Below are 26041 nucleotides of genomic sequence, written 5' to 3'. Positions count from 1 at the left end.
TTGACTCGTAAACCTCACTATTTAGTTTTCCAAAGAGGCGCCAAGCCGTCATAAAGAAAGAGACGGCTTATTACACTTGGCACAGAGGTGACAATAAATGAGGCTTTCCTTGTCATCTGATCGTCTAATATTTTTTTCCTGCTTGATGTATTATTAGTTGTGGTACAAGAACTTCTAAGAACATGAAAGATGTCGCCTTAGAATCCATTAGAACAGCCATCCGCTGTTACGATGAATTCATCTTCTCTTTCAACAATTGATCCTTTACTTTTAAAGAAAAAGTAGCTTTCACGACAAAAGTTGTCTTCACGACGGAACACTGATAAAATTCAGCATTTCTATTGTTTTCATCTTTATTAAGAATCAATTAGCAGAAAGTATTTAAAACAGCTTTTCATATTAATACAAAGCCGGATTTACCTCGATTTCATACGAGGTCAGCTCCTTAGCATAAAAATTTAAGCCTTGCTCTCGAAGAGGAAAAAGCCTGCAAGAAACGCATCATAGCATTAGTGATATCACCTGAATCCTTACGCTAAAAAAGTGGGGGGTGACACCTGATAACAAAATACAGCGATATTCCACAGCAGGTCTACCTTTATATTACAAAGACATTTGCTGTTTTGGGCATTAGGCTGGCAGAAATAGAGGTACCTTAGCATATTAAAATATTGGGGTGTGCTACATACAGGTGCAAAGGAAAGCACAAATGTCAGTATGAGATTATTTAACTCCTGGACTCTTAAACCTTAGGCCCCCAACAATTAAAGGGGTTATCCAAGTGTCACTGTCCTTATAAAACTTTCAAAATTTAAATCAACAGTAGATGTGATATAAAGCAAGTTTGTAATTTACATTCATATTTTTTTTTCTTTTTTAGTTACCATGGAAAAGACGGCACTTCTTGTGTTCAGAATCCTTTTTTTTTTTTAAGAGTCTAAACACAGGAAGTCCTGTATTACATCTACACTCACAAAGAGAAGGCAGTCATGTGATTGATGGACACATTGAACCCTGACTCTCTGTACTGGCCTGTGTTGTTTTTTTTTTAAACCAGCACAAGACTAGAAGATATGCTTTCAGGAGACTGGACCTGGATTTCTGGTAAGTATAGTTTTTTTTTTTTACAGCATGATAACAACAACAAATGTATATTGCAAACAGCCTTTATTTCACATCTGCTGATTTAAATTTTGAAAGTTATAATGACAGTGACACTTAAAAAAAAAATGGTGGCCTGTTCTCAGAATAGGCTAACAGTACGAGGCTATGTTCCTGCACAGTATTTTGCAACCAAAACCAGGAGTGGATTGAAAACCCACAAAGGCTAGGCTTACATAATGTTGAAATTGAGTGGATGGCCGGCCACTTAATGGCAAATAATTGCCGTTGTTTTTAAACAACGGCCATTGTTTTGAAAAGGCTACTGCTATTTGCCATTGAATGATGGCCATCCACTCAATTGCAACAGTGTGTGAACATAGCCTTTGTGGGTTTTCAATTTACTCCTGGTTTTGGTTTCAAAATACCGAGCAAGAATACTATGTAGGAACATAGCCTTAAAGTGCAAGAGATGCCAGAAGTGACACTGCTACTAAGGATGGTCCGAACCTGCCGAGGTTCGGGTTCGTATGAAACCGAACGCTCGGCATCAGATTCCCGCTGTCTGGCCGCTCCGTGCGATCCTCCCGCTGTACGAACCCAAACCTCGGCAGGTTTGGACCATCCCTAACTGCTACCAATTGGCATCATGGTCGAAATATGACCAAAGGGTAAGGTCGTTGTGTGAACATAGTCTACCTTGCAGAACTGCTACAAATGTTACAGCGACTCAAAGTATAAACATATGTATGAACTGAAGAGGCTGTAACACTAGAATAAGTGTTGTAGCGCCTTTAAACAGCTGATCAGTGGGGAGCCAGGAGCTAAACTCTCACTGATCTAATACTGACAATAAGCCATCAATCTGAGCTTTACAAAAGCCTAACCGCATGTCATTTTGGCTTTTTTTTTTTTCCGCTACAAAAATAACCTTTACAGAACAGTAAATTGTACACCAAGGGGTTAACGTATAATTTTCTTTATTTTACAAACTTGATTCATTTGATCACCCTCACCTTCAATAACGGGAAATTGAAAAAGAAATATCTTGGATTGAATACAAAACTGACAGCACATTTTCCAGTTGATTTCTTATCTAGTAGAGTCTAATACCTACCATTGTATGTAAGTGTGATTATGTTCCAAGCGGTCATAGTCACCTTTCCATTTATTTAAAATCTCTTCAATATACACACCTAAAAATGTAGTAATAGGTTTAAAAGATTCATTGAAACTATGATGACTGTATACAAAGATAAAAAAAAAATACAATGAGTATTAAGTACATATACCTAAAGGCAATGTGAAAGGTTACCTTCTGTATGGCAACATCCTCTGGTAAGTTTGTAAGTCTTTCGCAAGATGCACAGACCTGTATAGCTAGACTTCGTAACAAAAAAGTCAGCAGAGAGGAGCAAAATCATATGAAGCACCCCCAAGACATTGATACTATTATTGCATTTATACGTAACTTTTATACGTACTTTTATATGTACCATTACCATAGGATCAAAATAGAAAAACAATGACAGTGCCGGATTTGCTGCAAGGTGGACACCAATGGCTCCCACTGACGGACCCCACTGGCTATAATGGGGCTTCTGTAATGGTGCCTGGCATTATACTGGACCAGACAGCATTGTATATCGCGCTATTCTGTCCGGAGTTTTTGGCAGAATCTGTGATGGGGGAACCAAAGATGCCGATGAGAACCTGTCCTCACATTTATTTCTTTATAGGGGTACTCCAGCAAAAATCTTTTTCTTTTAAATCAACTGGTTTCAGAATGTTATATAGGGTATTTTCCGGCGTAAGGCGACTGGGCGTATAAGACGACCCCTGACTTTTAAGAAGATTGTCAGGGGTTCGCCTTATACACCAGAAAATGTTAACCCCTGCCTGACCGCAGCCCGCAGCAGTTTACTTCACCTGTGACCCGTTATGGCAGCGGCGTCTCCTGTCCCGTTCCCAGCAGTGTGATGCACACTGCCTGTGTCGGAGATCCCCGAAGCTCTCCCAAGCAGCCGAGCGTCTCGTCGGAAGAGCTCAGAGACACTCGGCTGCCCGGAGAGCTTCAGGAGAATGACAGGCTTCAAGAACTTCCTGAGCCTCTGTCATACTCCCCAAGGAGTACAGGAGACAGGAGACGTGCGGCTGCCGGAACGGATCACAGCTGAATTAACTTTTTTTATTTTTATAATGGTCGCCCCATACGGTGGTGATGCGGCCATTTTTGAGCTCCCCCACCGTATGGGGCGACCATACATGGCGTTTAAGACGACTTCCGACTTCTAAGAAGATTTTTCAGGGTTAAAAAGTCGTCTTACACGCTGGAAAATACAGTAGATTTGTAATTTACTTCCATTTAAAAATCTCCAGTCTTCCAGTACTTATGAGCTGCTGTATGTCCTGCAGAAAGTGATGTTTTCTTTCCAGTCTGACACAGTGCTCTCTGCTGCCACCTCTGTCCATGTCACAAACTGTCCAGAGAGGTTTTCTATGGGGATTTTCTGCTGCACAGAGGTGGCAGCAGAGAGCACTGTGTCACGCTGGAGAGAAAACGCCACTTCTTGCAGGACATACTTCAGCTGATAAGTATGGGAAGACTTGAGATTTTTAAAAAGTAGTAAATTACAAATCTATATAACTTGCTGAAACCAGTTGATTTAAAAGATTTTGGCTTGAGTACCCCTTTAATGGAGATTGACTGACCTGTGCACTTACATACAACATTGCATTGTTGGCATGCCGTAATGAAGACTTGTAAAGTATGAAAGAGCAAAACATCCGAGCATATGTAAAGTAAGCGGGGGAGGCATACAGCACCACATATGTTTTTTTCCCCTCGATCCTGCACTATTTAATTCAGCAAATTACATAAACCCTTGCAAATCTCCCAAACAGACGCCAGAGTGACATGTTTTTAGCTTCAGTCAGGTAATTGGAGTCTATGAATATGTTTACGCTGGGAGATTATCTAACACATACAGCAGACATGATGTGAAAATGGCCTAAGGGTGCAAAGTCTAGGGAAGTCTGAAATCCGCTACTTTCTTAGCTCAGACTGCTGATCCGTCCCTCCTCATTGGCTGCATATAAACACAAGCTCAGCACAGGGCCGGCAGGAAGTCAGGCCATGGAAGAATGGATTGAATGATTAGAAGCTTTAGGCAACTAAACCAGCATTACGGAAAAGCCTCAGTAACGGGGGTGATGTCAGGCCTGGACATGGCAAGACGTAAATCAGTATGAGCTTTGCATGTGAGATATATGTACACATTTTTTCCCCCTATATAGGTACAATGGAACACTGCCTGAATTTGTTTACAACCTGATGGAAAAGCAGAATTACCATTGCAGATTTCCACAGTGATATTAAATACACAGTGAAACTCTGAGACAATCACCCAAAATTGCTTTAAAAGTGGTCGCCCTTGGCTTTGGAGTCCTCTAACCCCACCAGTTGTGATTTATATAACGTATAAACTACATTAAAGGGGCAATAGATACTACAATAGGCATATATGACAAATCCACTTAAAGTGTAGCTGCCATTTAAATTTGTATTGCAGAAATCAATAGTACAAGCAATTTTAGAATACTCTGTAAGAGGTTTAATTGGGCAAAAAAGCCCCTTTCTGTGCTTAAAAAGCTGTTTTCCTACCAACCCCCTGACTTCTTTTCTACTGATTATCAGGTAAAGCCTTATAGAGAAGCAAAGTGAAGACAGATTTGCTGAGTCCCCTTATAACCTATGGATGGGGGGGGGATGAGTGAGCAGGAAGAGGACAGAGCCAGCCCTGCAGTTTGGAGATTGTCTGGGCACATAAAACGCTGGATTCACGGGTCAGACTGCTCAGTGCTTATCTGGGAACATGGTGAGAGAAGATTGCAGGATGTTGCGTTTTGCAGGGCTGTTTGTCTCCTCTCTGTGCTCACTCATCCCCTCGTTCCCTCCCCTCTCTATAGAGCATAATGGACACAGAAATCCTGCTCCTTCTGAAGTGAGGGGGGAGGAAGGAAAACATCTATTTGTCTACTCAATTTTCATCTAGAAAACAACTGTAAAGAAAACATACCGTCGGGCTTAAACGGGATCTTGTTCATGTAAAATCGCAGATTGCACAAGTCATTTTGACACCGAAGATCTTTATAATTCTGCTGGGAAATAAAATAACAATTTAAATATAAATTAAAAGACAAACAAACACAAAGTTCACATAAGATGATATATAACACATATTGGAGATGCTTGGAGTTGACTAGGTAGCCCCAGAGTTTTCTGTTAACCCCCCCCCCCCTTACATTAACCTAATACACTTTTCAGGCAATCTAGGTTCACATGTTTTAGGCCGACACTCCATAGCAATATTGTGCATTTTGCAGTCACAGTGCTCTCCTATTGTAAATGACTGCTAACATCTGTAAAACTCACTGCATCATTTTAGGTTTTAGTAACCTTGGGGGGGGGGGGGGGGGGGGGGGTAATGTGCATAGAGCTAAAAGCTTTGTTAGATTGGTATAGGGGGATCGTTTTTGTGAAAGAATAAGGTCATTATTACCTGTTTAAAGCAATAAGTTATATATAAAATTGTATTAAAGCAAAATGTACCAATTCTCATATTTTTTTCCCTTTACACTACCTTGTTTGCACCTTCAGTTTTCCGTGGTGAAAGCCGGTTTCTTCATGTGCACTTCAGCCCAGGTCCAGTATCCCCCCCCCCAGCGTAACGAGATCCATCCTTGGTGGCGTGGCTCAATTCTGGCCGTGTCATTGAGGGGATGGGATTCTGATACACTGGGGACACTAGGCCCGCCTCCAGTGCACATGAAGAAACCAGAGCTGATCACGGCAACCGGGTGGTGTTCTAAATAATGGACCACGCCACCGGGATCTCCATGTCAAATTTATTTATATATATATATATATATATATATATATATATATATATATATATATATATATATATATATATAAAAGTTCACGCAGCACTCATGTTCAAAAAAAATCTTGCTGGGTGCCTGCTGTCACACCTTGGTCCACAGGTGTCTATTCAGAGACTAAAGAAATTCGACTGCAGCACATCCAGACTTTAGAGTTGAAAAACAAGTGAAAGGTTTATTCCATACGTAATACACAAGAGAAAAACAGTGATGTTTCGCTCCTCCGATAGGAGCTTTTACACACACACACCTAATCCCTCGCAGTGTGATGTCATCAGGCTGCTGTCCATCACTCTTCTTCCTACTTCTGTGATGATCTCATCTTGGCAGTAATTCTGCCATTTTTTTTTTTTTAATATTCATTCCACCCCCAGCAAACATAAAAACTTTTTTAGGGGTACATTCATAACCCTCTTTTATTTTTTTGTAGTGCTTCCGCTTTTTTTTTTTTTTTTAAATAAGATTCTAAGTCAAGTAAAATTCAAGAAATTCATGCTTAATAGTTCAGCTTTGCAGACTATGATGAGAAACCATTTAGCTGCAGTGTAAAGCAGTCAGCTAGAATAGAATATAAACTGGGAATACCACAAAGCCTCCAGGCAAGACTGCTAAGATCCTCAATGGGGGGCTGCAGTTAGCAACCAGAAGTGTTAGAAAAAAGTATATATAGAAATGTAACAAAAGGCAATTTTAGCCATGAAGGAGAAAACTCATATTTTTATGTTTAAGAATAACGATATCTATATCTATCTCCGACACAATACTGGGTAATACAGAGGACAATGAAATTCAGTATATACAAAACCTACATTTTCAATAATAGCAAAAACTATAAAAAAATGTTTTTTTCAAATTTGAGTAATTTAGTGATATAATACAGTTAACATATATGTAGATTAGGAAAACTTAAAAAAACAAGGTTATTGCAGGCTACCAAATGCTGATGATAACCTTGGAGCACTGTGGATTTTAACCATTAATGCAGAGTGACAACGACTCAATGACAAAAGAGACATGGACTTAAACATCAACCTCGCTCAAGCTGGGTTTCCGAAAGCAGAAAGCAAACTGTGTAATAATTTAGGTAGCAGCGCCTTGAAGCCATGTGCATACTCGTGTGACACAGTAATTGGGAATGGCATCATATAAAATTTTAGTAAAGTTAGGAATCACAGAAATGACTCGCTAATAATGGCAAAACCACCCATTTGTTTTCTACATTCGGTGAGGTCCCTACTATAGAAGTAATCTGAGGCACCGTCCATTTGCCAGAGAAAAATATAGCAGCTACATTAAGTGCCGATTTACTATAACGAGACTGGGGAAAAGCTACAAACACTTATCTTTGACATATAGAAAGGCTGCGAGATAAAAAAAAAAAATAAAAAAAAAATAAAAAAAAAAAACACATAAATCCGGTTACTTTACAAATGAGGATAGGTTACAAAGCTGTACGGAAATGTCAAGGAATCTCTTACTGGATATTGGTGTCGATACTTGTATAAATCTCTCGCTGCATAAAAGCTTCTCTTTGGTTTGATGTTCGGGTCGGTTGGGCTGTAGTCGTCCTGTAAGACGTAGTGCACAAGAAAGAAATCAGTGATGAAACACAAGTATTGACCTGATTATTTGCTGTCCACAACTCTTGCATATTTCCCTTCCACTGGTTTTGATAATTCTCCTTTGAAATGTAATATACAGAATTATTTAATACAGATGTCTTGTCAGAACACTCTAAAAAAATAAGATGACCACTACCACCCCCCACAGTGAAAATGCACTCCACTCCAGTCTAGTCTAAGGCACCCATACTTCCGGAGCGCTGTATATATGATAAGGAAATGTATCATAAAAGCAAGGAAATAATGGTAAAGTAACTGACAGGCTGGAACATAGAGGACCCTGCCCACAGGGCTTACAAGTTACAGGGTGAGAGGAGGGGGACAGTAGTTGAGAGGAGCAGGTGGTAACAGTGCGGTACGGTGGCAGCAGAGATACTGTAGGTCGCAGGTGTCAAACTCCGGCCCTCCAGCTGTTACAAAACCACAATTCCCATCATTGCCCATAAAGCTTTAGCAGTCCAGGCATGATGGAAATTGTAGTGTTGCAGCAGCTGGAGGGCCGGGGAGTGACAGTCCTCCTGTAGGTTGTAGTCCAGTCTCAAAAGATGGGTATTCAAGTTGCTTTCAAAAGTTGTAATGCATTTTTTCACCTAGAGACCCACCAGAGCCCTTATTTTGTGTGCCACTAATTGTACTTTGCAATGACAGGCTGAATTTTTTCATAAAGTACACTGAAAAAGCAGGAAAAAATTCAATGTGTGGTGAAATTGTAAAAAAAAAAAAATATGCATTTTTTTTTTATTTGGGGGGTATGTGTTTTTGCGCTGTTCCCCTGGGGTAAAAGTGACTTGTTATATATGTTCCTCAAGTCATTATGATTACAACGATACGTAACATGTAGAACTTTTATATTATCTGATGGCTTGTAAAAAATTCAAACCATTGTTAACAAATATACGTTCCTAAAAATCCCTCTATTCCCAGGCTTATAGCGCTTTTATCCTTTGGTCTATGGGGCTGTGTCAGGTGTAATTTTTTGCGCCATGATGTGTTCTTTCTATCGGTACCTTGATTTCGCCTATGCGACTTTTTGATCGCGTTTTATATTACAATTTTTCTGGATTTGATGTGATCAAAAATGCACAATTTTGCACTTTTTTTGCGCTTACGCCGTTTACCGTGCGAGATCAGTAATGTGATTAATTAATAATTCGGGAGATTACGCACGCGGCAATAGCAAACATGTTTGTTTATTTATTTATAACATGGGAAAAGGGGGTGATTCAAACTTTTATTAGGGGAGGGGTTTTTATTAATAATTATTATTATTATTTTTTTTTTTTACTTTTACACATACACTAGAAGCCCCCCTGGGGTGAGGGTTATTCCCCCTGGGGGACTTCTAGTATATACAGCATAGATCAATGAGATAGGCACTTTGATTGCTTCCGGCTGCTGCAGCCGGAAGAAATTGAGTGCCGAGCCGGGATCAGTGCCATTACGGCGCAGACCCCGGCCTGAGCCTGACGTGTGGATTGCTCCTCCGGGACAGCGTCCCTGAGGAGCGATCCACCCCACTAGACACCAGGGAATGGCTGCATCAGGTAATCGGATGCAGCTGTCATCTTTGACAGCTGCATCCGATTACCTTATTAGCGGGCACGGTGATTGGACCGTGCCCGCTAATAGCCGCGGCCCCGGGCTACATGCGGCACCCGGGACCGCGGCAGTTCAGAGCGCGGCCCCGCTCTGAACGCACGTAGGCGGCCCAGGGCGTATAGGTACACCCAGGGTCGCCTAGGGGTTAAAGTGTCACTGTAGTGTTTTGTTTTTTTTTTTCTTGCAGAAATCAATTGTCCAGGCGATTTTAAGAAATTTTGTAATTGGGTTTATTAGGCAAATATGCCATTATCTGCATTCAAAAAGACTTTCCCCAGGTCCCCCCTCTCTCTCATTCACTGCTCATTATCAGTAAATCTCGACTCTTTTACATCAGTCGAGCCCTGTGTAACCTATGGAGAGGGGAGGAGGGAGATTAGTCGCCAGCAGAGAACAAAGGATTACACAGTGGGAGCTTTGTGAAAGCCGGTATTCAGTGGTCAGTGCTGACATCAGAGGAGATAGCCTGGTGATGTAGCTGTAAATTAACTCTTTGTTGTCCTGTTTTGGTGCCTCATCTCCCTCCACCCCTCCCCTCTCCATAGAAAACCACGAAGACAGGGGGGAGAGCTTCAAACTGCTTTTTCATGATAAAAATGCATTTTTCGGCTAATAAACCCAATTACAGTTTCTTAAAATTGCCCGTACTACTGATTTCTGCAAAAAAAAAAAAATTTAAATGACAGGTTAAACAATTATTTTCACCTTATATGCGATAACAGGCGTCACAGGCTAAAATCTAAAGTCTAACTATGAAGTTGAAGGACATAGCTTGTAAGAATTCTAGGGATTGTCAAGCAACTTTTCTACCCCATGGAGGAACATAAAGGCCGCGAAAATGTTTTACTGCTATTCTTCGGTGACCAAATGTTGCCATGGAGCTGTAGTCTAAAGGGCCTACTTACACCTATATAGTTTTAATGTTATATGCCAACAATAAGAAACAAATTCAGTCGGACGTGTGATGCCATATTGTATCACTGAAATCCTGAACTAAGGGATTTGGATTCTTTATGCATTGTACAAGTAATTTGGTGGTAATAGGTTAAGTGATTCAAATATTCCCTTACCTAATCTATAGGATCAAACAGAGTGTTCCATGAATTCTCCAGGCGCAGACTATGTTGATGAAGTCTACTTATTTTGTCTGCATTAGCAGTTTCTGGTAATTGGTCTCCCTTGCAAGTCTCGGGTTGTTAAAAAAAAAAAAAAAAAAAAAGTATGGCAAACACGCTTATGTTTATAGCCATAAAACTGCAATTACAAGGGGGGGGGGGAGTGATAATTTTATCATTCGGCTAGTAATACGCACAGGTAAATTATTACACACACATCCAGGCTTAGGCTGGGTTCACACTACGTTTTTGCAATCCTTTTTTTTTTTTTTTAAACTGATGGAAAAAGCGGATGCATGTGTGTGCCTCCGTTTTTCTATTCAATTTTTATTATAAAAAAAAAAACGGATCAGTTTTTTTAAACGTACACAAAAAGGAGATCAACGTTTTTGTGTACGTTAAAAAAAACAGATCCGTTTTGATTCTTTTTTTTAAAAAAAATGGAATTCAATATAAAAACACATATGCATCTGTTTTTTGCAAAAAAACGGATTGCAAAAACGTAGTGTGAACCCAGCCTTACTGTTATAAGGACGAACTAGACAATAAGCATCACGCTCACAACAAAAACTATGTAAATAGTTAATGGCAATACTGAGGGTAAAAAAAAACAACTGGTACCTGGATTAAAAAACGTTTTAAATACTAAATCTTAAAAATACATAAAACAATTCGGGAACATCTTTTCTTATGGCTTTGTTATGTCATTCGTCTGTTATTACTAGAACTGTATCAACTGGGGGCCTGTCCCTTCACGTTATCCAATGAAAGCAGACAGTGCAGGGTCAGGTGCTTAGCGAGTTACACCCAGTTGCCTATTTATCCATATATTTATAGTAAAAGGAATAGCAAAACAGAGTCATAAGAAGAGATTCCAGATTTGTTATTTCATGGGAATACAAGTATTCACTAAAACAGGTTGAAAGGAACCACAGTTCCTTTGAGGAAATAAAGGCAACATATGCACTGCAACCAGAAGTGTGTTGTCCTCTATTCCTTCCTTCTAGCAAGCCTACTACTGGTGATCAAACCAAGGGCACCTACCCCTGCCCAGTAAAGTCTATGGGCAGACATACTTGCAGCGGGATGTACATCCTGCTGCAAGTATGTTGGGAGACCAGCCCGTTAACCCCCGGACGGCCGAAGCTTATACATTACCTGCTCCGCAATCCGACTTGCTTCAGGGGTTCCCGGGTGCACGTCCCGCTCAGCCAATCAGTGTGGCGGCGGTGCAGGTTAATGACTCAGTGCTGCTTAAAGGGGTTGCCCACTTTATAGTAAAATTCTTCAATGTACAGTATTAGTATTAGTAAGTGTACTCAATGTATATACTGACAGCAGCTCCCTGTGTACCTCAGAGCTAAAATCAGACTCCCCTCCTCCAGGCTGTGCTGTCCTGCTCTGTGGTGAGTCTGACCATAAGATGGCGGACATGGAGGAGCATGTGACCATGCCCCGCCCCAGTGTCCTCCATAGGCATATACAGGGGGTGGGGCATGGTCACATGCTCCTCCATGTCCGCCATCTTATGACTCACCACAGAGCAGGGCAGCACAGCCTGGAGGAGAAGAATCTGATATTAGCTCTATGAGGTACACAGGGAGCTGCTGTCAGTATATACAGCGAGTGACTTACTAATACACTACACTGAAGAATTTTACTATAAAGGGGGCAACCCCTTTAATGATTTATGTACAATTGCAGCCAATACAAAGTAAGGAATCTAAGGAGATGTGTCTGATGGTCTAGGCCCCACTGCTCCCCCTCTTCCTGACTGATAAATCCTCCCTCATCTGACCACTTCTGCTTTTTGTACCGGCAATCAGTCTTTACTTGACAAGCAGTTCTTTCCTCTTTACGTGGCTGCATGCAATGCTTATGACATGTCAACACAACAGGGCACACATCTCATCCAAGAAGGATACTCTATGGAGAGGATACACTCAGTACATCAATACACCCATAGTGGGCCAAGATCTTCACTGTAATGTTACTGCTATTTACCATACACAAGAAACTGCACAAATCTCAAACACACTTAAAGGGGTTTAAACTTTTCATTAAAGGAAATTTAGCCAAAGCTTGCTTAATCCCAGCATTAAGCTCTTGATCCATCTCCTAAAAGTCTTTAAGACCATAGCATCATAGATGCGGCATTACTAGTTGCCTAGGTTTTATGGTTACACAGCATTGTGAAAAAAGTAGCTTATGATCATCAGCCTCATCTGCTTCTCGGAATTGGCACGTCATGGATATGCCAGAGCTTACCAATTCCTAGAACGTATACTACAGGCAACTCATGGCTCTAGGGCTACACAGTAATTCCTGGTCGTGCGACACAGCCTCTTGGTTAAGGGAATGGGGTCCCATTGTGACTCATAAGTGAGCACAACCGAGACCCCCAGAGTCTCAAAACAATCCATTCATCAATCCAAAACAATCCATCCACCATTTACGTAACAGGGACACACTTCGGGGTTTGAGCTGACACAAACCACAACTAGATAAGTAAGTTTGGTTCACAGTTCTTCTAACTTGCTGCCCGACTAATCCACCTTTCGCTCCTCCTCTCACGATCCCTTCACCTTGATACCCATTGCCCAGTGAATTCATTTTACATTGTTAGGGTATGTGCACATTAAGCAATTCTTGTCGAATTCCGCTCTGAATTTTCACTAACAGATTCTACACGGAATTCTGCACATTTTTTTGCCCTCACAAAATTCCACACAGAAAATTTACTCCCATAGAGATATATGGAATTCCACCAGCGCAATCGGCTTGAACAATTGACATGTCAATTCTTCAAGCGGAGCGCGGATCCACATGGAAATTCCATTGTGTGCACAGACAGACGAAAATCCCATTTTGTTCTATGGAAAGGAGCAATGTTGCATTTAAACGGCCGGAATTCCACACGCTTTTTGCCGGGGAATTCCGTGATAATTGCTCAGTGTGCACATACTCCATACCATGACAGACAAGGCAAGCCACAACCTGTCCCCTTTATATATCTCTGACCTGATTTTTCGGTACCACCACAGCCGCAATCCCCACTCTTCACACAATTGCCTCCAAGATTCTGTCTACCCTTCCCCCATTCAAAATACTAATCAACCTACAATGAAAACCTTCAAAAGCAACGTGAAATCCTCCTTGAGACTAGGCTACAACCTGCATTAGCTTTGCGGCCATCTTACCACACTGTGACCAGCTCCTCCCCTCACCTTGTAGATTGTAAGCCCTCCGTATGAGCCAATTATATTCTCTGTTTATGTACTTGGCTTTATGTTAAGATATGTATTTTAACCCATCATATGTACAGTGGTCTTAAATCAAGGGTGCTCTAAAAGTAGATCGTAAAAATAGTAATAATGGTACAAAAACACACAACTGATCCGGAGCAAATTTCTCGCTGCGGATCTCTGCCCCGTGTTGTCTATGGGCAGACATACTCGCAGCGGGCTGGACATCCTGCTGCGAGTATGTCAGGAGACCGCCCTGTTAACCCCCTGCCACCGGAGCTTATACATTACCTGCTTCGTGATTCGGCTTGCTTCGGGGGTTCCAGCCTAGACGTCCCGCTCAACCAATCAGTGTGCTGCCCCCACACCGGTGTCACTGATTGGCTGAACGGGACATCATGATGCCAGGAGCCCTACCAGCAGGCTGGAGAGTGGACAGATAATGTATTCACCAGGCTGCTGTGGGTTAAGGGGGCCGGCATTTACATATTTTCAGTGGGATGAAAACTCTGCTGCAAGTATGTAATCCTATTCAAACTGACAGTACAGGAATCGCTGTGGATTTTGCTGTGAACTCACAGCGTGAAATCCGCTGCAATTCCAATATGTGTGAAACTGGCCTTAGGATAGTTTTTCACATACTGCATCGCAGCAGATTTCACACTGTGATTTCCACAGCAAAAACTGATGCAATGCTCGCTAACCTTGACACCTGGGCAGCCAAAGCCATATCTTTGGTTGTTCAGGCATGATGGGAATTGTAGTTTTGCAACAGCTGGAGTGTCAAGGTTAGCCATCACTGCTCTGAGCTGTCATTTTCGATAAATCTACGATCTTGCAGCTGATTTTCATTCCTATGCAAAAATATAGCCCCTGCCCACTTGACCCACCGCTGCAAGGCTAATACCTTAACTGCCCACGCTCCCACCTGCTTCTCCGGCTCCCTGGCGTTCCGCTCAGCCAATCAGTGCGATGTCCCACCGCAGCCACTGACTGGCTGAGCGAAATATCTGGCAGTGGGTATAGGTAGAGGGGCACACGTGTACCTGGCTGCCAGTGGGTAGAGGGGCACACGTGTACCTGGCTGCCAGTGGGTAGAGGGGCACACGTGTACCTGGCTGCCAGTGGGTAGAGGGGCACACGTGTACCTGGCTGCCAGTGGGTATAGGTATAGGCAGTGGGTATAGGGGCACACTGTACCTGACTGTCAGTGGGTATAGGCAGTGGGTATAGGGGCACACTGTACCTGGCTGGCAGTGGGTATAGGTAGAGGGGCACACGTGTACCTGGCTGGCAGTGGGTATAGGTATAGGCAGTGGGTATACTATAGGGGCTGTACACTGTACCTGGCTGGCAGGGGGTATAGGTATAGGCGGGGTATAGGTATAGGCAGGGGGTATATTAGGGGCTGTACACTGTACCTGGCTGGCAGCGGGTATAGGTATAGGCGGGGTATAGGTATAGGCAGGGGGTATATTAGGGGCTGTACACTGTACCTGGCTGGCAGGGGGTATAGGTATAGGCAGTGGGTATAGGTATATAGGCAGTGGGTATATTAGGGGCTGTACACTGTACCTGGCTGGCAGTGGGTATAGATATAGGCAGGAGGTATAGGTATAGGCAGTGGGTATAGGTATAGGGTATACTATCGGGGCTGTACACTGTACCTGGCTGGTAGTGGGTATAGGTATAGGGTATACTATCGGGGCTGTACACTGTACCTGGCTGGCAGTGGGTATAGGTATAGGGTATACTATCGGGGCTGTACACTGTACCTGGCTGGCAGTGGGTATAGGTATAGGGTATACTATCGGGGCTGTACACTGTACCTGGCTGGCAGTGGGTATAGGTATAGGGTATACTATCGGGGCTGTACACTGTACCTGGCTGGCAGTGGGTATAGGTATAGGGTATACTATCGGGGCTGTACACTGTAAATGGCTGGCAGTGGGTATAGGTATAGGGTATACTATCGGGGCTGTACACTGTACCTGGCTGGCAGTGGGTATCGGTATAGGTATAGGGTATACTATCGGGGCTGTACACGTGTACCTGGCTGGCAGTGGGTATAGGTATAGGCAGTGGGTATACTATAGGGGCTGTACACTGTACCTGGCTGGCAGTGGGTATAGATATAGGCAGGAGGTATAGGTATAGGCAGTGGGTATAGGTATAGGGTATACTATCGGGGCTGTACACTGTACCTGGCTGGCAGTGGGTATAGGTATAGGGTATACTATCGGGCTGTACACTGTACCTGGCTGGCAGTGGGTATAGGTATAGGTATAGGGTATACTATCGGGGCTGTACACTGTACCTGGCTGGCAGTGGGTATAGGTATAGGGTATACTATCGGGCTGTACACTGTACCTGGCTGGCAGTGGGTATAGGTATAGGGTATACTATCGGGCTGTACACGTGTACCTGGCTGGCAGTGGGTAGAGGGGCACACGTGTACCTGGCTGGCAGTGGGTATAGGTATAGGCAGTGGGTATAGGGGCACACTGTACCTGGCTGTCAGTGGGTATAGGCAGTGGGTATAGGGGCACACTGTACCTGGCTGGCAGTGGGTATAGGTAGAGGGGCACACGTGTGTGTACCTGGCTGGCAGTGGGTATAGGTATAGGCAGTGGATATAGGGGCACACTGTACCTGGCTGTCAGTGGGTATAGGGGCACACTGTACCTGGCTGGCAGTGGGTATAGGTAGAGGGGCACACGTGTACCTGGCTGGCAGTGGGTATAGGTATATTGGGGCACACGTGTACCTGGCTGGCAGTGGGTATAGGTATAGGCAGTGGGAATACTATAGGGGCTGTACACTGTACCTGGCTGGCAGGGGGTATAGGTATAGGCAGGTGGTATATTAGGGGCTGTACACTGTACCTGGCTGGCAGGAGGTATAGGTATAGGCAGGGGTATAGGTATAGGCAGGGGGTATATTAGGGGCTGTACACTGTAACTGGTTGGCAGGGGGTATAGGTATAGGCAGTGGGTATAGGTATATAGGCAGTGGGTATATTAGGGGCTGTACACTGTACCTGGCTGGCAGTGGGTATAGGTATAGGGTATACTATCGGGGCTGTACACTGTACCTGGCTGGCAGTGGGTATAGGTATAGGGTATACTATCGGGGCTGTACACTGTACCTGGCTGGCAGTGGGTATAGGTATAGGTATAGGGTATACTATCGGGGCTGTACACTGTACCTGGCTGGCAGTGGGTATAGGTATAGGGTATACTATCGGGCTGTACACTGTACCTGGCTGGCAGTGGGTATAGGTATAGGGTATACTATCGGGCTGTACACGTGTACCTGGCTGGCAGTGGGTAGAGGGGCACACGTGTACCTGGCTGCCAGTGGGTATAGGTATAGGCAGTGGGTATAGGGGCACACTGTACCTGGCTGTCAGTGGGTATAGGCAGTGGGTATAGGGGCACACTGTACCTGGCTGGCAGTGGGTATAGGTAGAGGGGCACACGTGTACCTGGCTGGCAGTGGGTATAGGTATAGGCAGTGGATATAGGGGCACACTGTACCTGGCTGTCAGTGGGTATAGGGGCACACTGTACCTGGCTGGCAGTGGGTATAGGTAGAGGGGCACACGTGTACCTGGCTGGCAGTGGGTATAGGTATATTGGGGCACACGTGTACCTGGCTGGCAGTGGGTATAGGTATAGGCAGTGGGAATACTATAGGGGCTGTACACTGTACCTGGCTGGCAGGGGGTATAGGTATAGGCAGGTGGTATATTAGGGGCTGTACACTGTACCTGGCTGGCAGGAGGTATAGGTATAGGCAGGGGTATAGGTATAGGCAGGGGGTATATTAGGGGCTGTACACTGTAACTGTTTGGCAGGGGGTATAGGTATAGGCAGTGGGTATAGGTATATAGGCAGTGGGTATATTAGGGGCTGTACACTGTACCTGGCTGGCAGTGGGTATAGGGTATACTATCGGGGCTGTACACTGTACCTGGCTGGCAGTGGGTATAGGTATAGGGTATACTATCGGGGCTGTACACTGTACCTGGCTGGCAGTGGGTATAGGTATAGGGTATACTATCGGGGCTGTACACGTGTACCTGGCTGGCAGTGGGTAGAGGGGCAAACGTGTACCTGGCTGGCAGTGGGTATAGGTATAGGCAGTGGGTATAGGGGCACACTGTACCTGGATGTCAGTGGGTATAGGCAGTGGGTATAGGGGCACACTGTACCTGGCTGGCAGTGGGTATAGGTAGAGGGGCACACGTGTACCTGGCTGGCAGTGGGTATAGGTATATTGGGGCACACGTGTACCTGGCTGGCAGTGGGTATAGGTATATTGGGGCACACGTGTACCTAGCTGGCAGTGGGTATAGGTATAGGCAGTGGGTATACTATAGGGGCTGTACACTGTACCTGGCTGGCAGGGGGTATAGGTATAGGCAGGTGGTATATTAGGGGCTGTACACTGTACCTGGCTGGCAGGAGGTGTAGGTATAGGCAGTGGGTATAGGTATAGGCAGGGGGTATATTAGGGGCTGTACACTGTACCTGGTTGGCAGGGGGTATAGGTATATAGGCAGTGGGTATAGGTATAGGCAGTGGGTATAGGTATATAGGCAGTGGGTATATTAGGGGCTGTACACTGTACCTGGCTGGCAGTGGGTATAGGTATAGGGTATACTATCGGGGCTGTACACTGTACCTGGCTGGCAGTGGGTATAGGTATAGGGTATACTATCGGGGCTGTACACTGTACCTGGCTGGCAGTGGGTATAGGTATAGGGTATACTATCGGGGCTGTACACTGTACCTGGCTGGCAGTGGGTATAGGTATAGGGTATACTATCGGGGCTGTACACTGTACCTGGCTGGCAGTGGGTATAGGGTATACTATCGGGGCTGTACACTGTACCTGGCTGGCAGTGGGTATAGGTATAGGGTATACTATCGGGGCTGTACACTGTACCTGGCTGGCAGTGGGTATAGGTATAGGGTATACTATCGGGGCTGTACACTGTACCTGGCTGGCAGTGGGTATAGGTATAGGGTATACTATCGGGCTGTACACTGTACCTGGCTGGCAGTAGGTATAGGTATAGGGTATACTATCGGGGCTGTACACTGTACCTGGCTGGCAGGGGGTATAGGTATAGGGTATACTATTGGGGCTGTACACTGTACCTGGCTGGCAGTGGGTATAGGGTATACTATTGGGGCTGTACACTGTACCTGGCTGGCAGTGGGTATAGGTATCGGGTATACTATCGGGGCTGTACACTGTACCTGGCTGGCAGTGGGTATAGGTATAGGGTATACTATCGGGGCTGTACGCTGTACCTGGCTGGCAGTGGGTATAGGTATAGGGTATACTATCGGGGCTGTACACTGTACCTGGCTGGCAGGGGGTATAGGTATAGGGTATACTATCGGGGCTGTACACTGTACCTGGCTGGCAGTAGGTATAGGTATAGGGTATACTATCGGGCTGTACACTGTACCTGGCTGGCAGTGGGTATAGGTATAGGGTATACTATCGGGCTGTACACTGTACCTGGCTGGCAGTGGGTATAGGTATAGGTATAGGGTATACTATCGGGGCTGTACACTGTACCTGGCTGGCAGTGGGTATAGATATAGGGTATACTGTCGGGGCTGTACACTGTACCTGGCTGGCAGTGGGTATAGGTATAGGGTATACTATTGGGGCTGTACACTGTACCTGGCTGGCAGTGGGTATAGGTATAGGGTATACTATCGGGGCTGTACACTGTACTTGGCTGGCAGTAGGTATAGGGTATACTATCGGGGCTGTACACTGTACCTGGCTGGCAGTGGGTATAGGTATAGGGTATACTATCGGGGCTGTACACTGTACCTGGCTGGCAGTGGGTATAGGTATAGGGTATACTATCGGGGCTGTACACTGTACCTGGCTGGCAGTGGGTATAGGTATAGGGTATACTATCGGGCTGTACACTGTACCTGGCTGGCAGTGGGTATAGGTATAGGGTATACTATCGGGGCTGTACACTGTACCTGGCTGGCAGTGGGTATAGGTATAGGTATAGGGTATACTATCGGGGCTGTACACTGTACCTGGCTGGCAGTGGGTATAGGTATAGGGTATACTATCGGGGCTGTACACTGTACCTGGCTGGCAGTGGGTATAGGTATAGGGTATACTATCGGGGCTGTACACTGTACCTGGCTGGCAGTGGGTATAGGTATAGGGTATACTATCGGGCTGTACACTGTACCTGGCTGGCAGTGGGTATAGGTATAGGGTATACTATCGGGGCTGTACACTGTACCTGGCTGGCAGTGGGTATAGGGTATACTATCGGGGCTGTACACTGTACCTGGCTGGCAGTGGGTATAGGTATAGGGTATACTATCGGGCTGTACACTGTACCTGGCTGGCAGTGGGTATAGGTATAGGGTATACTATCGGTGCTGTACACTGTACCTGGCTGGCAGTGGGTATAGGTATAGGGTATACTATCGGGGCTGTACACTGTACCTGGCTGGCAGTGGGTATAGGTATAGGGTATACTATCGGGGCTGTACACTGTACCTGGCTGGCAGTGGGTATAGGTATTGGGTATACTATCGGGGCTGTACACTGTACCTGGCTGGCAGTGGGTATAGGTATAGGGTATACTATCGGGGCTGTACACTGTACCTGGCTGGCAGTGGGTATAGGTATAGGGTATACTATCGGGCTGTACACTGTACCTGGCTGGCAGTGGGTATAGGTATAGGGTATACTATCGGGGCTGTACACTGTACCTGGCTGGCAGGGGGTATAGGTATAGGTATAGGGTATACTATCGGGGCTGTACACTGTACCTGGCTGGCAGTGGGTATAGGTATAGGGTATACTATCGGGCTGTACACTGTACCTGGCTGGCAGTGGGTATAGGTATAGGGTATACTATCGGGCTGTACACTGTACCTGGCTGGCAGTGGGTATAGGTATAGGTATAGGGTATACTATCGGGGCTGTACACTGTTCCTGGCTGGCAGGGGGTATAGGTATAGGGTATACTATCGGGCTGTACACTGTACCTGGCTGGCCGGGTCCGCTCTCTCGCCCGCCGTTACTCCGGGACGCTCCGCTGCGCTCTCCTCCTCCTCCTCCTCCCCGGTAGTACACGGTTTGTGCTCCCCTGTTCCCCCGTCCTTCTCCGCTTCCCCCTCATCGTCTTCCTGCTCGTCTTCTCCGGAGTCGCTTTCCCAGGTAGAGTCGCACTCCTCCACGGTGGTGGGCTCTTTGAAGCTGACCCCAGTCAGGAGATTGCCCATCGGCACGGCGGCTGCTAGCGGTGCCCGGCACAGGAGGCTGGCATGTCCCGGCAGCTGATGCTGAGCGGCCGGCGCGGGAGACACAGGTGATCCGCTCTCTGGGAGGGTAGCGCTTAGTTCCCTGCTCTGTAAGGCGCGCCCGACGTCATCACATCATGTGACCGTACACTTCTTAAAGTCACGTGGATCTACTCTTGGGGACAAGTCTGGGTTCATGTTAGTTAGAAGAGCTTGTCCTGGTGACGGAGGCTGCGGAGGCTGAGGAAGGCTGGGGGAGGCTGGGGGAGGCTGGGGGAGGGGCGGGCTGGACCGGCGGAGCCTGTGAGGGGTGATGAGGAGTCTGTGAGGGATGATGAGGAGCCTGTGAGGGGTAATGGGGGTCTGTAAGGGATGATGGAGAGTGACTGGATGGACCGCCTGATGGGGAGCCTGTGAGGGATGGTGGGGAGCCTGTGAGGGATGGTGGAAGCCTGTGAGGGATGGTGGAAGCCTGTGAGGGAAGATGAGGAGCCTGTGAGGGATGGTGGAAGCCTGTGAGGGATGATGAGGAGCCTGTGAGGGATGGTGGAAGCCTGTGAGGGGTGATGAGGAGCCTGTGAGGGATGATGAGGAGCCTGTGAGGGATGATGGAGAGTGACTGGATGGACCGCCTGATGGGGAGCCTGTGAGGGATGATGGGGAGCCTGTGAGGGATGATGGGGAGCCTGTGAGGGATGATGGGGAGCCTGTGAGGGATGATGATTATGAAGAGTCTGTGAGGGATGATGGCAAGAAGTCTGTAAGGGATGATGAGAAGCCTGCGAGGGATTATGGAGAGTGATAAGGAGCCCTGCCTGATGAGGAGCCCATGAGGGATAATGGGTGGTCTGTGAGGGATGGTGGACGTCTGTGAGGGATGATGAGGAGCCTGTGAGGGATGATGATTATGAGGAGCCTGTGAGGGATGATGGAGAGTGACAGGGTGGACCGGCTGATGGGGAGCCTGTGAGGGGTGATGAGACATAAGAGGTCAAGGGTTCTGTCCATGTACACAAAATAAGATCAGATACTGAGAATTATACCTGGAATATAAAACAAGAAGAATGGTACTGTGCAGAGTCTGTATATACATAAGCGCAGCTACCAAGAATTACATCCAGTATGCAGGGCAAGAGAAGTGGTTCTGTGCAGGGTCCATATATACAGAGGAAGAGAATACTGTATATCAACACTTACACCCAGCATACAGGACATGAGAAGTGGCGCTGTGCATCATATAGAGAATAAGAGCAACTACTAAGACTTACATCCAGTATACAGGACATGAGAAGTGGCACCGTTTAGTGACCATGTATGGAATTAGAGCCCATACTAGTAATAACATCCAGTATATAGGACAAGAAAAGTGTACTGTGCAGGGACCACATACGGAATTACAGCACATACCAGGAATTACATCTGGCATATAGGACAAGAAAAGAGGTCTTCTGTTCTGTCCATATATACAGAATAAGAGCAGATACTGACAATTGCATCCATAATACAGGACAAGAGAAGTACTATGGAGGAACCATATACATAAAAAGAGTACATCCAGCATATGGGACAAGAGAAGTTGTACTGTGTTCTGTCCTTATATGCAGATTAACATAATATCTGAGGAATTCTACCTTGAATATAGATATGCAAAAGAAGAGCCCATAGAGCCTTGTGGAAGAGTCTCAAAACACAAGACTAGCCAGATATCCCTTCGGGAAGGACACAGCCAAGGGGTGGCTCCTGTAAGGTAACCACCAAAACCACCATATTAAGTAGCCCTATAAGTCAATGTAATGACAAGTAAAAAACCAAGGCCAGGTATCCATCCACAGACAGCTGTTTCGGGGTGTTGCCCCTCATCAGTGTGGAGAAGGATAAAAAAAAGAAGAGCCCGTGGAGCCTTATTGAGGCAATGCACCTAAGATTTCACTGCATTGAGCGCTTTCACTAGCAGCCGGCAGTGTTATCGTTTGGCTGGTCTCCCTGGGATCAGCGATCTGTTTCTCCTATGGCTCTACTAGGCATTGCTCCCATTTAGCCAGTAAAGGAGCAATGCACCTAGGATTTCACTGCATTGAGTGCTTTCACTAGCAGCTGCCAGTGTTATCGTTTGGCTGGTCTCCCTGAGATCAGTGATCTGTTTACCTTGAAAATAGAGCAAGAGAAATGGTAGTTTACAATGTTGATATATACAGAATTACACCCATCACACAGGACAGGAGAAATGGTACTGTGTTCTTTCCATATATACAGATTAAGGTCACGTTCACACAACTTAAATTTTCATTAAACAACGGCCATTTTTGCAGGTTTGACAGTGGCCAATCGCATTGAGCACTGTGGAATCACGGCCAGAGTATATACACACTGTATACACTCTGGCCGGGATTCAATGCGGCCGCATAAAAAACGTATCTAATCAATTTTCTGCAGCCACTATTCATTGAATAGTGGCCACACGAAATAGGCTGTGCAGACAATGTAAAGTACGGCTCCCACCAAACTTTACATTGTCTGCAATGCCTAATTGCACCCGAATGTGCCCGCATTCCAATTCCAAAGAATTGATGTTCATCCGGCCGTTACTGCAGTACCAGCCGGGGGGAACTTCACAGACACCGGTCAATCTGTGACACGATTTAAAGTGTCACTGTCGTTTCATTTTATTTTATTTTTTTGCAGAAATCAATAGTACAGGCCATTTTAAGAAACGTTGTAATTGGGTTTATTAGCCAAAAAATGCATTTTTATCATGAAAAAGCAGTTTGAAGCTCTCCCCCCTGTCTTCATGGTTTTCTATGGAAAGGGGAGGTGTGGAGGGAGATGAGGCACCAAAACAGGACAACAAAGAGTTAATCTACAGCTACATCACCGGGCTATCTCCTCTGAAGTCAGCAATGACCTTTCTGACCTCTGAATACCGGCTTTCACACAGCTCCCACTGTGTGATCTTTTGTTCTGTGCTCTCTGCTGGTGACTAATCTCCCTCCTCCCCTCTCCGTAGATTAGACAGGGCTGACTGATGTAAACTAGTCAAGATTTCCTAAAAATGAGCAGTGAAGGAGAGAGAGGGGGGGGGGGGCTGGGGAAAGTATTTTTGAATGCAGATAATGGCATTTTTGCCAAATAAACCCAATTGCAAAGTTTCATAAAATCGCCTGTACTATTGATTTCTGAAAAAAAAACCAAAAAAAACAACAGTTACACTTTAACCTCTTAAGGACCCATGACATACCGGTACGCGGGTCCTTTAAGAGGGCGCCGCGGCCGTCCGGGTCCCGATCGGGGGAGATAGCCTGCTATAATACATAGCAGGCTATCTCTCCCTGTCGGCATGGGGGGTTGTTAACCCCCCCCCATGCCGACGATCGCCGCTATTGGCTGATCAGCCCATAGCGGCGATCGGAACCTTTCCGGGCCATCGGTGACCCGATGACCCGGAAAAAATGGCGGTCGGTGCTGTCCGAGGACGGCATCGACCGCCATTACTGTAAAAAGTAATGGTGGTCACGGTACCACCGGCCCGATCGCCGTGAACGGCCGGCCGTTCACGGCGTTCAAAGTCCCCACAAGTAATAAATACCTGCTCTGGACCCCTCAGCTAGGTAGCTGAGGGGTCCAGAGCAGGTATTTGTACATTACTCACCTGTCCCGGGGTCCTGATCGGCGTCTTCTGGGTTCCCGGCGTCCTCTTCTTGTCGGGTCTTCGGCTTTTTCTGTGATGTCCCGTTCGGCTTTTTTCGGCTCCAGCGGCGTCTTTTTTCGGATATTTTCGGCTCCAGCGTCGTCTTTTTTCGGATCTTGCGCTCTGCTGCCCTCTAGCGGCTGATAAGTGTAATACACGTATCAGCCACTATAGGGATGTTCAGCATGTAGTAAAAGTTTTTGTTTTTTTTTTCCAATTTTTTTTTTTCTATTTTCCGCACCCTATCGCCGGAAATTGCGCTGCTAATCAGCAACTCCTCCTTTTTGGCGTAGGGTGTTTTTTTTCTATATCCTACTGCCACGGTCTGCTGATAAGTGCCGCACATAAGTGCGGCATTTATCAGCAACACCATTTTTGGCGTAGGTTTATATTTTATACTTACTGTAAAAAAACATGTAAAAAACACTACATTACACCACACTACACTACATTGAATAAAGTTTTACACTACACCACTACATACCCCATATACCAATCCCCATATAAAAGTGGCCCCCAGGGTATTTTCGGTATCGGACGCATACATTATTATTGCCTCCGACACCGAAACAGCCAGTGAGGATGAATGGGGGATCCTTAGTTCCTCCATTCATCCTCATCGTCCTCATCATCCAGTGACGTGTCTGGGGGTAGCAAAGCGTACGCTGCCCCCCAGACACGTCTTTTCCGCCAGTACCGTCCCAATAAGAGATGGCGGTATGGCGTGAAATTCTACAAACTCTGTGAGAGTACCTCAGGGTACACTTACAGATTTAGGGTACGTGCACACTGCAGAATGGCGAAGGATAACCCTTTGTGCATTCCGCAGCTGGCACCCGCCAGCGGACTGATGCGGGCGCATGTCTCCACCCGTGTCATAGACTCCATGTTATGCACAGGCGGATTCCATCATCCGTCCAAAGAATGAACACGTTGGACGGAGAGCGGAATCCGCCCGTGCATAGAATGGACTTGCATAACAAGTCAGTTTTACCCCAGGGCGAATGGCGTAAAAACACATTTCCCCCAAATAAAAGAAATGCGTTTTTTTTTCAATTTCACCACACTTTGAATTTTTTTCTGGTTTCGTACTGTACTTTATGCAAAAATTCAGCCTGTCATTGGAAAGTACAATTAGTGACGCAAAAAATAAGGGCTTCTAGGTGTAAAAATGCAAGTGCTATGGCCTTTTAAACACAAGGAGGAAAAAATGAAAACGCAAAAACGAAAATTAGCCTGGTCCCGAAGGGGTTAAATAAGAAATAAGGGGTTTTCTAGCACAGCACATAATGCCTTTAAAACCCTGGGATGGATGCCATCTGGGCCTAGTTATTTATGTATTTTAATGTTTTATAAGGTGGTGCTGCACTTCTTGTTGGGTTAGACAGGTGAGATTTATTAGAGGATTTACATTATCCCT

The 26041-nt window shown here is 45.6% G+C and overlaps 1 protein-coding gene across 2 annotated transcripts in view; it reads right to left on the bottom strand.

Annotated features, from left to right (window-relative positions):
• Window positions 1-21074, bottom strand: part of OGFRL1 (opioid growth factor receptor like 1) — a 27842-nt gene extending 6768 nt beyond the window's left edge. The window contains exons 1-5 of one of the 2 annotated variants that reach the window (XM_069973484.1): window positions 20682-21074; window positions 7524-7613; window positions 5181-5262; window positions 2219-2297; window positions 421-487 (exon numbers count right to left, since the gene is read on the bottom strand). In XM_069973484.1, the coding sequence (XP_069829585.1) occupies window positions 421-487; window positions 2219-2297; window positions 5181-5262; window positions 7524-7613; window positions 20682-20918 (555 nt within the window). In that variant the 5' untranslated portion in view covers window positions 20919-21074. The remainder of the gene's footprint in view (window positions 1-420; window positions 488-2218; window positions 2298-5180; window positions 5263-7523; window positions 7614-20681) is intronic. The other variant, XM_069973485.1, reaches the window with a different exon arrangement.
• Window positions 21075-26041: the final 4967 nt, after the last annotated feature.

Source organism: Dendropsophus ebraccatus, chromosome 6 (genome assembly GCF_027789765.1).
Source record: "Dendropsophus ebraccatus isolate aDenEbr1 chromosome 6, aDenEbr1.pat, whole genome shotgun sequence".
In the NCBI taxonomy this organism is placed as follows: domain Eukaryota; kingdom Metazoa; phylum Chordata; class Amphibia; order Anura; family Hylidae; genus Dendropsophus; species Dendropsophus ebraccatus.
The sequence above is the reverse complement of the archived record's forward strand: the minus strand, read 5'-3'. Positions and strand labels throughout refer to the sequence as shown.